The sequence below is a fragment of the Polypterus senegalus genome, chromosome 13, assembly GCF_016835505.1.
Source record: "Polypterus senegalus isolate Bchr_013 chromosome 13, ASM1683550v1, whole genome shotgun sequence".
Classification (NCBI taxonomy): Eukaryota; Metazoa; Chordata; class Cladistia; order Polypteriformes; family Polypteridae; genus Polypterus; species Polypterus senegalus.
This window is the reverse complement of record NC_053166.1, coordinates 123,024,774-123,040,571: the sequence shown is the minus strand read 5'-3', so window position 1 is coordinate 123,040,571 and position 15,798 is coordinate 123,024,774. Positions and strand designations below refer to the sequence as shown.

At 36.3% G+C, this 15,798-nt stretch overlaps 1 protein-coding gene across 2 annotated transcripts in view; it reads left to right on the top strand.

The window, feature by feature from the left end:
* Nucleotides 1–2,048: 2,048 nt before the first annotated feature.
* The window catches only part of rbbp6 (retinoblastoma binding protein 6), a 36,382-nt gene continuing 22,632 nt past the window's right edge, over nucleotides 2,049–15,798 (top strand). The window contains exons 1-10 of one of the 2 annotated variants that reach the window (XM_039774116.1): nucleotides 2,051–2,579; nucleotides 6,606–6,705; nucleotides 8,178–8,214; nucleotides 11,913–11,957; nucleotides 13,631–13,719; nucleotides 13,839–13,935; nucleotides 14,065–14,204; nucleotides 14,535–14,707; nucleotides 14,797–14,900; nucleotides 15,223–15,587. In XM_039774116.1, coding sequence (XP_039630050.1) covers nucleotides 2,414–2,579; nucleotides 6,606–6,705; nucleotides 8,178–8,214; nucleotides 11,913–11,957; nucleotides 13,631–13,719; nucleotides 13,839–13,935; nucleotides 14,065–14,204; nucleotides 14,535–14,707; nucleotides 14,797–14,900; nucleotides 15,223–15,587 — 1,316 coding nt within the window. In that variant the 5' untranslated portion in view covers nucleotides 2,051–2,413. Of the gene's footprint in view, nucleotides 2,580–6,605; nucleotides 6,706–8,177; nucleotides 8,215–11,912; nucleotides 11,958–12,107; nucleotides 13,025–13,630; nucleotides 13,720–13,838; nucleotides 13,936–14,064; nucleotides 14,205–14,534; nucleotides 14,708–14,796; nucleotides 14,901–15,222; nucleotides 15,588–15,798 lie in introns of those variants that run through there. The other variant, XM_039774117.1, reaches the window with a different exon arrangement.

Genomic DNA, 15,798 nt, shown 5'->3' with positions numbered 1-15,798 from the left:
AACATTTTTGAGATAAGGTTACCAATTTCTGTAAACACATTAGCATAGCTCTTAACATTTTTAAGGCCCAAACTTCTCATATATGTTAATTGCATTAGCTTTTTTAAATGAAGACCTGACAGTGTTCAAGATTTGGCTATGGTTTAAAGAGCTCTGCTTCTGTTTTGTAATGCTGTTTCTGTTTGTGGCTACAGGGTTGTGACAGGTAACATTAATAAAAGTTATTTTGACGCTACAGATAATTGTCACAATCCATTATTTTTCACTGCAAGAGTCTACTCACTTTCACACTCCAGAGACAGAATTTATAATGCAGAGAATGAACAGAAGCATTAGGATTTAATTAAACTTTTTTTAGAATAAATTCTGAACATCAATGTTGAATAGATGTTTAACTGACTAAAATCAGTTTGCTTCCTTTTTTAATCAAAGGATGAAATGTAGTTTTATATTACGCATGCTTGTTTCCAAAATGACTGGAACAAAGTATGTGTCACTCTGCAATATAGATGAATTTATTTAAACTAAAGGCAAATGCGCTGTGCAACCAATTTTTTGCAGTCCTTGGTATTTTTAAGCACTTCAGAATAACTATACTTTCATTTGCTTGTTTCTTCTAGGGCCAACCATCACAATATAAAACTGACTGATATTGGGTTTAACAAAAATAACTTATATTATATGCTGCCTTGATACCCCTGGACAATGACCATTTTGCTTCCTGAACACTTTTCGGTGTACAGTATCTTATAGATTTTGGCCTGCTGACCTCAGAAATCACCTTATAATCTTCCTATCATATACTGTTTAATTCCAATCACCTACTTTTGACATTTCCTCTCACATTATAAATATACATACATATACAGTGCAACAACTACACCCTAAAACTTGTAGCTTTGCTACTAGGAATGCAGCTAGAAGATATGAAGTATTGTTGTTTTATTTACAAATTGGCCAGCCACGCTAAAGAGTCTTATTGTATTAATAAAAAGAACTGGCCGATCCATAGGTATTTGATTCCAGGACTGGAAAATATGGCACATAAGCATCTGTCGACCCAACAAAGATATTTAAGCCTCCTCTTTATATAAAAAGTGTTACCTTCTTTCTCAAATACGATAGACCCATAACCTAGATTTGCCCTAATTAAGGCCCTGTATACTGTCAGAAGAAATATATATATATATATATATAAATAATCCTTTTGAGAAAACTGAGCCCACCCAAACTTTACAATGGTACTTATCTCCAGGTCTGTCAGCTTCAGAACAACATCATTGAGGCGACAATCATCACGGGATGTGGGGCGAGAGTTTTTTTAATCCCTCGCATTCCTCTAACCGCGACGGACATGATCTTTCAATTCATAGGATTACAGTTCCCGGTGAAGCGTTGCTTTGCAATGTCAATTAACGAGGACAGGCACAGACACTCAAGTTGGCAAGGGTTGATCTTAGCTTACCATGGTTCTCGCATGTTCAGCTTTACGTCGCATTCTCTCGAGTTAGTTCCCCACGAAACCTATATGTCGTCGCCCGATATCAAAACTAAAAATATTGTGTATCAACAGGCCCTCGGATAGGAAAGATATTAAGCCCCTGATATCAAAACCAAAAATATTGTGTATCAGCAGGCCCTCGGATAGGAAAGATATTAATATATATTCTTCTCATTACAAATTTAAAAAAAAATATATAGACTTTTAAAGTTTGGTCTGTTTAACTTCTACTTGAGCGGAGTCGCGTGGGACAGCTACATCATCCAATATATATCTTATGTGCTACTTCCAGGTCTATCTTCTATCAAACAACGGGTCAGGATACTTAAACACTCAAACATTAAATAATGGCTGCTTATATATAAAATGACACCCACTGTTTAGATTCCTCTTTGTTGTAAATGTATAGCTCGTTTTCAACATCACCCTATCAGAACACAACCTTCCACCAGAATTGCTTGAACACCCTACCCCGACATGCATTGCGCCTGTCTCCGCTTACGTAGTGCGCAACAGGATGGAGCGGCGCAGCGTGTATCTATTGTGACGTCCTGTGCGTCTTGCCGGCGTCGTGCCGTGTTGCGGAGCTGAGAGACGGGCACCATTTTCTCGATTGCGAGGCATAACAATTTTTTGTTTTCGTTCATGTTTTTCCTTATTATTTTCAGTGGATAATTGGTAGTGATCTGAGCAAGTTCTTCTAAAGGCGAGCGAAGTCTGGATCTTCGGCGTAGTCAAGACTTGTTAGTGCGTGCGTTTCCGCAGATGGCGGCCTGAGCTATGCTTTGCTCCCCGGCCATTTTAGGCGGCGCTTGCACTGTCGTCTCCTCGGCTCGGCCCAGGGGCTTGCTTTTTGCTGCTAGCCGAGTTCCTGTAAGAACTTCGACTTGGTTTGTTCACTGAGACTCGACCATGTCCTGCGTGCACTACAAGTTTTCATCCAAGCTCAACTATGATACAGTCACCTTCGATGGCCTCCACATCGCTCTCTGCGACCTGAAGAAACAAATCATGGGAAGGGAGAAACTGAAGGCGGCCGACTGCGACCTACAGATCACCAATGCTCAGACAAACGAAGGTATGATTCTCTTTTTTGTTTTATTTTGATACCTTTAAGTTAGATCATCGGAGAAACACTGGCACCGCGCACTTTGTCCTAAAACTAACCCGTAAAGAAAGGGTCATCAGGGAGTTCCATTCGAGTGGTTAAATGCATAAAGGAAGAATGGATGGGATTTCGATTTAAAAAAAAAAAATCTAAAGAATATGCGCTGTCAGCGGAGGTTGCGAAATCGCTAGGAAGATCACGGACTGATTGTATAATTAGAGGCGGTATACCTTTCGGGGATGGGGGTGGTCCTGATATGTTACATGTTAATCGATCATTGTTACTCGCCTTTACTTCAGGTACATGAGTTTAACTTGGTAGCTTTAGAGCTGTTTAACATAATACATCACATACAAATAAGTTAAACCACATACGTTATACGTATTTGCAGAATAGTGCAGTTATGAAAGAAATATGCAAGTGAAAGCATGTGCGTGCGTGCGCGCGCACACACGTACAAAAAGCTTCGAAGCTTCATAAAGTATATGAAAAAACACGAATAAGCATAGAAGACGGTCCAAATTGCTGGATTGTGAGGTTCATGGTACAGTTAAGCAAACCGTTTAACTGTTTTAATTATCTTAAAGCGTTAACCAGAAGTAAATTTTTGGAACAAGTGATGACCTGGGTGAGATGAGTCAATGGTGGTTAAGCGAGTGTCGAACAATCTTGTAGTAAATGAAGGGGAAAACACCTAAGATCGATAAGTCTGTATAATTCAGAAGTAGGGCGGCGATTGCTGGGAACATCCCAAAAATAAGTGCCTCGGGATAGAGAAACCAGGTTTGAACTGGCTTCGTAATCAAACCCCCACTTTTGCAAGAAGGATATGAATAGATTCGAGTTTAGGCCGCTTTTCCACGTAGTGAAACAGTCGTTTTCTTAGAAGATGGGTTGACAGCATGGTTTGTTTAAGAATTGTATAATAGTGAGAGTAATTGAGGTGTATTTGTTTGACACTCGGGTACAGTGTTTTCATCTGATCATACATCATCAAGGTTCCCTCTCCAATTAAAAGAAAGAAACTCTGCTTTATATGGCATAATCCTTTACAGTTAAACTCCTTTAGCTGTGAGATTAGATGTAGTGAGCCTGTCATTGTGTAACTAAAACATAAGCTCACTTTTAACCTAATTGAAGAGTCCCTGGCACGAAATGTTTAGTTTTTCTTATTCGTGTTTGTAAAATGATTAACAGAATAACAAATGTTGAAATTTATTATGAGTGTTTTTTTTTTAATTCCTAATGATAATCTCATGACCTAGATAAATGTTTGTTGCTGCCTTTCCCTTGTTTTCGTCTGTCTGACCCGCTCAAATTCTGTGCTGGTTTCATAGTTTGTCTGGTTACTTTCTGCCTCAGATTGTTCTAAAATCGACTGGTTGTACAAGGGTTGTTGCAGATAGTCTTGCCAAGATGGTGTTTAATAGCATTTTCCACAGTACGTATATAATATTGACTTCCAAATTAACAAGTGCATTTTTTAATACTAGTCTAACACGTGGACCTTGCAATCCCAAAATAAAAAGTTTGAAACGAAATAATTATTGAAAGTTTAAAATACCTTCAAATACTCTATATACAGCATATAAAAATGTTGCGTCTGCCAAGTAATCACTCGCAAATATAGAATAGAATATTATATAGAATATTGATTTTGCACGTAATTGAAAACTTGTGACCTGATATATTCTGGAAATTCACATTTTAAATTTTGAAACTTATATTGTGTATCTGTTTTCATAAGCTTGTTGTCTGTTTAAGTAACCTGGGGTCAAGCTAGACTGACTTAAGTATAAAACGAGAACCCAGATTCAACCGTGTTATTTCGGAGTAGTTTTTTTATTTATTTATTTTTTTTTGATATCTGGTACATGGGGTGGTGTTTAAAAGTAAACATATTTAGATTGTAGTGGAAAAAATGAAATTACTAGAAAAAGCATTCTGAAATTTTAAAATTTATTCAAGGAGACGAAAGCAAGAGTCATTTTCTAATCTGTAGGGTGTGGTGGCTGCAAATGTTTAGTTTAGCATCTGTTTTAACACAAAAATACAAAGTGACTTTGAGACATAGTCCTGAATTCTGTGTATTGAATTTTTGAAGTGCTGCTTCATGTTATTTGCAAGATACGTTGGTATTTTTCCCCATTCCATATTTAACTGATTACAGTTCTTGTCATGGTTAGATATTTTAGTAATACATGCATTTGTTACAGAGAAAATTTCATATGCCTGTTTTTGATATTGGAGAACACTGATGAAAGCCATTGCCATAATCAATATTTTGTATAAATAAGGCAGATTAGAGAATTGATTTCAGTAAAAGCCAGTGCACATATACTAATGGAAAAAGGTATGCAATACTTGCTTCGATGGGATTTTAACCTTCATTGTTTTTAAATGAGATAATGGGAAAATAAACACAACAAGAAAAGCAAAAAGAAACCTTACCAACTGTAAAAGTTAATACCTGTAGCTGTGTCGCATGCCTTTATGTGAGTCACACTTGACACGGGCATCTGTGTTTAAAAGTCTAAGTCTGCAGTGGATATGTTATCCCATTTTTGCAGAAGATCTCGATGAAGTCAGTGGCAACTGGTAGATAAAAGGTCATGACTCTGGACATTGCAATACAGGGCATCCCAAAGGTGCTTGCTGGGTTTATGGTTAGAAGAAAAGGAAGAGCAAGACAATACATGCACACATAATATTGACAAATGTGAGTGCAACAGCTCTGTTTGTGTGTCCCTGGCATTGTGCTATTGTAGGGACAGATATCTGCAAAGTTCAAGCAGAGGGCCTCTTGTGGGTTGCCTTGCATCAAGGGTTCCTCATCGTCCTGTCAGTTGCAGGTGCGTGGTTAATTACCTGCCATTTTGGTAGCAGCGTTGACGGCAGACCCATAACAATGTCTCACAATGGGCCAGTCTGATAACAGTACTGTTCAGGTTTGGTTACTTGAAGCTCACCAGATCATGGACTGCCATCTGTTCTGTTGATCTGAAACCTAATTTACAGTTTAGACAGAATCGAGTGGCCTTAATCCATAATGTATCGCAACACATGAGTGTGGCATGCCTAACCTCTTCATGCTAGTGGCCCCTTCACTTGCTTCTGATGTCATTTGAGGCACTACAGCATGCATAGAAAACTGGCCAAGTTTGACATTTGACTTGTATCATAAGCTTTAAATTTAGCCATTTTTAAATTTTTCCTTATCAGGCATTATTCCATATGGACTTTGTTGTAAAACATGCACCACACTTTTTGTGTTTTTTTGTTTTTGTTTGTTTTTTTGCTTCACAAGTTGCATTGCTAGTCAGAAGGCTATAACAATTTAACATCTTTTTGTGGAAGTCTCAAGTAATAACTGTCATTCCAGAAAATGTTTGTTTCTGCCATAAGTATGGTTCAGCATTGTATGCATTATGCTGTTGTAGTCCTTGTATTTTATCACTCATTCTCAACTTCATACAGTTTACATAAAAGCCTGTGGAGACTTGATTATTTCAGGAGTTTTTAGTAAAAGGTTGCTGATTGTACTTGTTGCAATGGACTGTTATATTTAGCTGATGTTGTTGTTCTTACTGACTTGTACATCAGTCTTACCATTGTGTTATACATATAATGTATACAGTGTGTGTGTGCATTTATGTATGTACAGTATATAGTTTTCTATAGTTGGAATATTTAAAAAGTTAAGTGATTTTTCTTGGGGTCTTGCAGTTAGTGAGTAGTGGGGATTTAATCAGCAACATTGTAGCTTAATATTTCACTTTCTAGGTCACACAGTTTTACATGTATAATGTACACATGTTTGTTTTGGAAACATGAAAAGTACTTTACATTTCTATACATTTTATACTCCCCAGGGTACCTAATGGACATTAACTGAATGAGAGTTGCTTGTGTCATTTGCTGGAATGCTTGATTTTAATCTGAGTTTACAGAGTACCTGTTGTAAAAAATTTTTTTATTTTTTCCACTTCGTTTTAGAATATACTGATGATGCTGCCCTCATTCCAAAGAATTCCTCTGTGATTGTTAGAAGGATTCCTATTGGGGGTGTCAAAACCGCCAGCAAAACATATGTCATGTAAGTATAATTTCACGTTATAGTTGTATACTGATTGTCTGAATTCTGTTGAATACCCAAGGCATCACCCTCTCATATGAAGGATGTGCACATTCCCTCTGCATGATACTAGGTTTGGATTTCAGTTTAACTAGCATTCCTCATTTAAGTTTTTAATTTGTGTCTTTTGTTATAGTATACAAAATGCTTATGTTCATGCAGGGTGATCTTTTTTTGTTGTGTGCGTTTTTTTTTTTTTGTTTGTTTTTTTTCCCCCTATCTGCCCCAACCCCATGTCCTACTTTTACATCAAAACAGAAATTTGAACCCTTCCTCACTATATTCACATTGTATAATATTGCCATGTAGGCCCATTACATTGTTATGATGGCATAATCTGTGCTGACAACAGGAAACCATCAGTTGGAATGAATGAATGAATTTTTTTTTTTTTTGCTTTGCCTCAGCCATTGTACCCCCCTTGTGTTTGGACTGAGAAAATGAATTTCCAGAAAAGTTAACACAGTAATCAAAGCTTGTTCTCTTTCTACTTCAATTAAAGACAGTGTCTTACCTGTTAACCCAGCATCACATTACATATCTTCTAGTTGGACAGGGTGTCTAATTTGATGACCTCAGTTGCTGACAGGGAATGAGAAATTAGCAAACTCTGGGATGACTTTCCAACACATTTTAAACTTTCCAAAATCATGTACTTGTTCCTTTTTCTGATGATCACTTACACGCTCCCTGACAAAGCTGTTGGTGTATGAATGCTTTCCAGGTACTAAGAGTTCAGCTGCTTTTTTTTTTTCCCCTTTTTTGCATTCTGGTGTGTAAAACACAAGAAATCAGTCAAACCTCTCTTCAGCCTACAAGTTCCAAACCACCTGTTTTATTTATCCTTGTTGTTGCATTATATGTAGCTGTCAGTTCCTGCATACACAAGCCTAACCTTGCGACTTAAGACAAAGTCACACCTGTTTTGTCAGGGCAAGTCGCAGATTGATTGGACATAGTCCCTGGGTATGTTGGACTATAAGACTCCTGTCACATCATGATTGCTCCTAAATACCAAAACTGTGTAATGTGACAGGGCCTTTAGATATCTTTTAATAATTTATAAGTCAACTGATTAATTACTTAAAACTACCATACATTAAAACTTTTACTCACAGATGTAGGTTTCAAAACAATGCCAACGTGTATCTATGTCGTAAAACTGCCTACTAAATCTTCAACTTATGGCATAGTTTTTTTTTTTTTTTTTAAGTTGTGTTTTGCATGTATTCTGAGTGCTTATGTGTTTTTATTAGCTATATTTAATTACGTTTTCAGCCTCACAAGTCTTTGACATAACAGAACAACTCAAATCAAAAGGCTCATAATTTACATTGTGAGCTGATGGCTGTTCAAACCATATATTAAGAGATGGAATAAATGCACTGTTTTGCTTATATTTAACTCTTGTTTGTTTTGATTTTGCTTTCTAGTGACCGTTCTGAACCTTCAAGTGGACCATCAAAAGCAGTATGTAAAATAAATAAAAAAAACAAACAAAAATAAAAGCAAATGAAATCACTACTCTCACAATATGTTTCATATCTAAGAGTAAAATTAATGCTTTTTATCAGTATCTAATTTTGAAACATGTTTTAAAATTAAAGTATTTTTTAATTTTTCTGTGAAAATATTAATTTCTGATGCTAGTATTCATAATATGTTGTAACACAATGTAATTTATGAATTTCTGGAAATTTTGAGTTTGTGCAAAACCTGCACTGTATTTCATATTGAAATCACGTGAATATTACCTGTATGACCAAGTTGTACAGATTAATGTATGATCTTACTGATCATGTGATAATGCCATTGGTGAACATGATTTCATGTTCAAAGCTTGTCTGTGTCCAAGTACTGCATTTGTAAATCCTGCTGTGTGGATTGTTTTTTGATAATAAAAGTGTTTTGCGTGTCATCTTTCATTTTACATTGTACTGCGGAGTTGCCAATTTTTTTAAGATTGTTTGCAAAGATTGAACTATGATAAGGCACACCCCTTGCATTTTATCAATTGATTTACATATTCATGAAAATGTAGATTTTTAACAAAGCGCAAATTAAGATTACAGTACTATTTCAAACTTTTACAGATTTTTCTTCCAAATAGGTTTTTAATTTAAAAATGAGCTTTTTTGTTAAGTGTGGGCATGATGATGCAGACATTTTCGAAGATTTTTTTGGAATTAATATTCAGTGTTCTGCACCATTTTCTTCACCTAGTACATTACATATTAGAAAGTGGGTGGTGTGTACTTATTGGTCTAAAGATGACTGCATCTGTTATGCACATACATCATTTAATATTACAGTTGTTCAAGTTGGTCTCTGCTTACACTTATCAAAATTTTTTGTGGTCTGAATATTCCTAACTGGCCAAATCAATATGCAATCTGTTGTAGGCATTTCAAAATAGAACATTTAAAAAAAAAAAAAGTTTCGCTCAATTGACTTTAAGTCCTCAGTTTCATTTGTTAATTCTAAACGTTTTTGATAGTATACTCTTTCTGCCCTTGTGATTCCACCAGTGACCTTCCCGGTAATTCCCTTGTCTATTGATTGCCACTGAATAATGTCTTTCAGCTCTTCTAAGGTGTGATAGATATGGACAAAATAGACTTGATTGCACCTGCTTGTAATTAATTTTTAGGATCGCTAATTAGACTGTTAATAGATGAAGCATCTGCAAAATTTCAGTTTCTTGCTTCAGTTGTGTGATGTATAGTACATCCCTAAAGTACACACTATATAGTATACCTTTCATGTTCTTTCAGTTCTGTAACATGGTGAATGCCCTTGATTAGCAACAGTGTTTAGTTTATTGGTTCAAAGGAATAAAAATAAGTTTTTATGAAAAAGGGAAGTCCAGCAAAAAATCCACAGCAACCATGTGTGAGTAGTCATTCTGCTACACAGACAAATACATTTAGAAGTGTCACTGCACCCTTTAGAATGCAGTAATACTATGTCTTGTGGCGGTTTTTAATTAATGTTATCCAAATTTTACTAAAGTAAAAAGTCATAGTTCAGATAAAGTAGTGGTTAGGGTCTACAGTACAGTGAAATGTGACAGAAGAATGTGGAACATTAGTAACATTAAATGACTCTGAGAATTAGGTGAACTTGCAAAGCTTTGGTGGAGGAGAGACAAGTAATGCTTGCCATGGAAAAGCTTGTAAAGAAGCAAAACCAGCTGAAATGGTTTCTCCACATGGTGCGAAGGATGAACCATAATTGGATGAAGATGGGCACTTTGATGGACTTGGAAAGATTGAAGTCAGACAAGACCTAGATAAAAGTACTGGTGGGTGACATCACTAGAATGGGTGTTGTCTATAAATCTGACAGTGGAAAGTATAGGAAGGAAATTTGGGGAGAAACTGATAAACCCAAATAATAACTATTAGTCATTGTAACAAAACACTCCTACCTTTCATACCTCCTGATTCTTATTCACAGAGTAATTGCCCTTACTGTGATTTTAACTGACTTTGAATCATATTTTGAGTAATAGTTATCAGCAGTTTACATTAAATCTAAGCGGTTTAACTGTGTTCATTAGTTTTCTGTGATTTATATTTCTTCATTCCATAAATAGAGGAAGGAAACTGATGCCATTGGCTAGTTCACATACAGATGCATTTTTAGAGTAGTTTCATCAGCTTTCTCCCCTTTTGAAATCTTGTTTATTCCCAAACCCATCCACCCCAACATCGGCCCCCACCCCCCGCTTAAATCCTCAATGATGAGCTGATTTTTTTTTTTATATTCAATATTGATTGTAGTCAGTTGTTATTTTTTGGAATTTAACAGTAATTTGTTCTAAGTATTTTATCAGTTTTAATTCTAAAGAAGGAATGTTTCAGTTTATAGCTGTAACTTTCATGTATAGAACTTTATAAACTTGTATAAACCTTAATGCAGTGTAAAGATCTACATATAAATGTTCAACAGTAGTTTTTTATAGTTTGTTTAGACCACTTGAACATAATGCACAATCTGATGGATGTGTTTTAAGAACATATGACATTGCATGAAATAGGCAAAATCTCATTTTAAAATACATTTAAATGAATGATGGTGCATTATTATCCTTTCAAAGTAACTGCTAGTGTCTCGTGCTATGAAGTTCCTCCCACATGCCATCCTGGTTTTACAATAAAAACTGTACTTGTAAAACAATTTATGTTGATATTCACTTAAGGATGATTGCTTTTGACTCTGAAATTTTAAGCAGTATATAAGTTATTGGTCATCCTCAATCAGTTTTCAGTTTTGTGTTTAACTTTTTGTGTTGCTTCATAATTTTACCAAGTTTGTTTATATGCAGGCTTCATTTACTGTACTCTAACAAAGATTATGTGGCATAGGTGGAGACCAAGTGAAAACTTGACATTAAAGAGTCCGACATGCCTTTTGGAAAGTAGAGAATACTGTAAAAATCAGAATAAAAGACTTGAATTCATCTGCTCACTGTTAAAACAGTAGTGCAAGTTCCCAAAGGAGTGAAATTTTTTTTTTGCTAAATATGCAGGCTGCCTGTTTACTGAATAATTTCACTTTTTATAAAGTGATAATAGGACATTATTCAATGTGTAGGAAAAAAAGTATTCAAAGACAGACTGGCTCATTAATACTGCCTCCATTTTCTTGTTCGCTTTACAGATTCCAGACTTTGGAAATTTACTATAATAACTTTTAATTCGGAGAAAACCTAGCTTGCTGAAACACTTTATTGTGGCAATCTTTAAACCTGGGTGATCTTTTACAAGCATATATGTTTAGAAATGTTTTTAGTTCTGCATTTATTCTACAGAGGATTTAGCTACCAAAGGTAGACCGGCTAGCATTATAAATTATGTAATCAATCTTTGTTTTAGTTTCAGGAACACTTCTGTTTTGGTTGTTCTCACATGTGATACTACTTTTTTGAGAGGCAGCAGTAGCTTCAGTGTGCAGCCTCTGGAAGGTTTTTGATTCCTTAAATTTTAGTATGCTGTAAACATTTCACAAAATCTAGTTTTCTGTTCTTGGAAATTTGCCTTTTTGAGAACATTCCAAATTTATTCTGCTTGTATGAAGTATAGATTTGCCCACCTGGCCAGATTCTTTTGAAGTGTGCCTTATCATAGTATTAAATTCCAATGTTTTTAATTTTCCATGAACAGATTGATGATTCTGCTGCTTCTATTTCTCTGGCCCAGCTAACAAAGGTATACCTCTCTTGTTTTTTCTGCACATTTTGTTTCACTCTTAAAGTACATTAATGTATTTTAAACCTGTTATACTTGAATCAAGCTTGTGTTTCTGCTCATGTTTTTTCTTTTTCTGTAATGTCCCAAAACCTGAATTTTTCTGCTCAGAACGTGCTGATGTTATTTGTGAAATGTTTGGCGATGAGAACAGTACGCATGGAAAATCCTGTAAAGAGTTTGTGCCATTGTAATGACAGAAGGGGAGTACCTTAAGAGCCTCACTGTGGTAATGCAATGCGTTTGTGCCATCAAGACTCCATGAAGAAGCCCACTTACACCTCCGGGACGTAACGGTGCCCTCGTTCCGCAGCCCGTTGCTTTTTGTGTTGCCCTGGTTTTTTGTTTCGCTATTTTTTTTATATATATATTTTTTATATGAAGAACCAGCAGTGCTTTTGTTCCCCTGCCCTGGCTTTTTTCGTATGGACTTACTACCTTTTAAAGCTGACAAGTTTTGCCTTTTGTATGCAATTTGCAAAATCAATGGACTGAACCCTGTATCTGAGTTCTCTGTTAAGCCATGTAATTGTGTATCTCATGTGGCACTAAAGAAATAATCTTAAATGTATGCTGATGGTTTGTTTGCACACCAGCTTTGTAGCTGAATGAGAAAGTCCTCAAAGTAACACTGCAGTCTCAATTACAATTTTAGCCAATGGTTTCATGACTTGTTCTTAACTTCTAAACAAAAAAAGAATTTTGTTTCCCAGGTATGCATTTAACTGGAATTGTGTGCATTATTTAATCTCCATCTATTCTGTAAAACTGTACTAATTTGCACCTTTTTACCAGTTTAATTGAAACTTTTGGCTATTGTATGGTTTCTTGTGTGTGCAAACAGATCAAATGCATTATGCTTGTAGTCCATTATTCTGACTGTTAACTGCTTGAAGAATGTTTTAAGTGGAGCTTAAGGTTTTCATTTTATCTGGATACCCATTTGTAAGTGGTACAGCTTTTTCCTTCTGTGATCATGATATATATTAGGTCCACTAATAAACAGTTGAAACAGGCTGTGTGTTCAATGAGTGAGTGTGACGCTGAGTTTGTGTGGCGTCCGGAGCCAGTCCTCCTGGCTTTTTTTACTCTTAGACCCTGGACATAGCTGTTCATCTTTCAAAACCTTGTGTGACTCCTTGAATGGACTGTGCTGCAGTTTTCCTGGCCCTTGAAGACCTCTGGTTTTTAGGCCTGTAAAATTTAAAGTATTTGGTAAGATTTTTTTCTGAATGTTTATATCTCAGGGCTTTTGGCCAGTCTTTGCATGCTTTATGCCCAAAAGTCTGATTATTTCAAGATTAACTTTACTTCATAGTTTCAACCATTGGGAGGTCCTTTGCTGCTTCACACACACCACTCATATCAAAGCAGGTATGGTCAGGGCCTAACTGATGTTATTGATTTGTATGAACATGCAGCACTCTGCGGCAATCCCATTGCATCTCACACAAGGTGGATGGCTAAAGGAACTCCCCGGTCTCCTCTGCTCGGGCAGCACACCCCGCTGCACAACATCCAGGCCGTGGGAAGAGGCGCTTTGCGACTCTTTACAGGATGTGTTGTGTGCACTCTTCTGTTGCTTGTATGGTACATTTGTAGCAATTATTCCTAATGTGTTGCCTGTTGAACAGACTGCCAATCTGGCTGAAGCAAATGCATCCGAGGAAGATAAAATCAGAGCTGTGATGTCACAATCAGTTTTTGATTACGACCCCATACAGTAAGTCAGATTCTTCATTTGTTTCTTTTTGTGCAATTTGAAGTATAAGGAAACACAACACTGCATTGAGTTCTATATTTAATTTTCTTTTTTTTTTTTTTTTTAATTAACTCATGCAGTTACTTGAAGAAACCTCTGGGACCACCACCACCAACTTACACCTGTTTTCGCTGTCGTAAATCAGGACACTACATTAAAAATTGTCCAACTAATGGGGTAGGTGGGATTATATTGTTATCTTTAGGTTACTGCTGAACAGGATAACTACAGAGATAAATCACCAATAAGAAAAAGCAGGGTTTTTTTTTTTTTGTGTAAACCCTAATAAAATGTACCTCTTTTAAGGACAAAAATTTTGAAGCTGTACCAAGGATTAAAAAGAGTACTGGTATCCCCAGAAGTTTTATGGTGGAAGTTGATGATCCCAACATGAAAGGGGCAATGCTTACCAACACAGGAACATTTGCAATTCCCACTATTGATGCGTGAGTAATTTGCTATTAAGATGGGCAGCATGCACTATATATGTTGGACGTTGATAGTAATTAGGTTAGGTAGACTTTATTATCCACAAGGAATATTTGTATACAGCAGGAAAGTACAAAACATAAGGCATTGTTAGACAGATACAAGAAAGTAAGCAAAGATCCAACAACTGAGCACTAGTGTACACATACTGAAGATTTAGTACAAAGAAGAAAATTACCTTTAAAAGTGCACAGTAATTCAGAATTCAACAGCATCTCTCCAAGTAATAGTTAAAAATGCTCATTAAACATTGGCATCTCTGGTAACTCTGCTTTTCTTTACTTAAGGGAGGCCTATAAAATTGGAAAGAAGGAGAAACCACCGTTTTTGCCACAGGAGCAGTCTTCGTCATCAGAGGAAGAGGATCCCATACCAGATGAGCTACTCTGTCTCATCTGCAAGGACATTATGACAGATGCAGTTGTTATCCCCTGTTGTGGAAATAGCTATTGTGATGACTGTAGGTTTGCTTTAGGTTGTTTTTGTTTTCTGCATGTTTCGCGTGACTAGTCAATTCTTACTACACACTTTTTTTTTCTTTTTATTAAGGTATTCGATCATTCCTACTAGAATCAGATGAACATATTTGTCCTACCTGTCACCAGTCTGATGTTTCTCCAGATGCCTTGATTGCAAACAAATTCTTACGTCAGGTAATATGTCACTTTTGTGTATTTTTTTTTTTCTTTTTCTATAATTGTTGTAGTTATAAACAAGGCATCACTGTTTTGTTGTAGGTTTCAAAATTTGTTGTGCCAAAACCATAGGTTTATGACACTTGACAACAGAGGATTGTTAGCTTGCCTGAATTATGTCAGATTTAAGCAGGATAGTCAGTAATTTATATCCAAAGCGAATGTGGTACAGTAGTCTGCAGTGGAACTTTTTAAAGAAAGTCAGTTTCACACCCACGGTGGTGTTATTTGTGCTTTCCATTTATAGATATCTTTGTTAAAACGAATCTTTGTCATACAGGCTGTTAACAATTTTAAAAACGAAACTGGATACACCAAAAGAATTCGTAAGGGGCAAAGCTGTCAAACTGGACAAGTTCAGAACCAGGTTAGACAACAGCTGCAGCGTCCAATGCAGAGCCGTGGAAGCAGGCAGCAAGATCCACTAATTTCTAATGCACCAGCTGCAGATGTTGCTTCATCTACTGCTCAGCCTCAAGTTGTTCAACAAACACCTGTTTTACCTTCAACGCTTCCATCAGCTTCACCTTCTCTACAGGTGAATGTAGAATCCAGTAGCCCTCCACCTGATGTGTCATCTTCTGTCCCCTCACCTCAACCTGCAGTTAAGCAAGAAGATCCACCCCCCACCTCAGCTCCAGTAAAGTAAGTAACTTCACATACAAATCTTCAAAAGCTTCAGTGGAACAGAATTTAGCCTGTCTCTGTGAGTTCAACTTCTAGTGGTTATAGCCTTTTACCTAGACGTTACTGCTGGCTTTCTCAGAGCTTACTACTTTTTGTTCTGTTTCATATTACTCTATATCTTTTAAAAATGGCCAGTGCCTGGCACTTTTATACTGTAGTTAATTTTCAA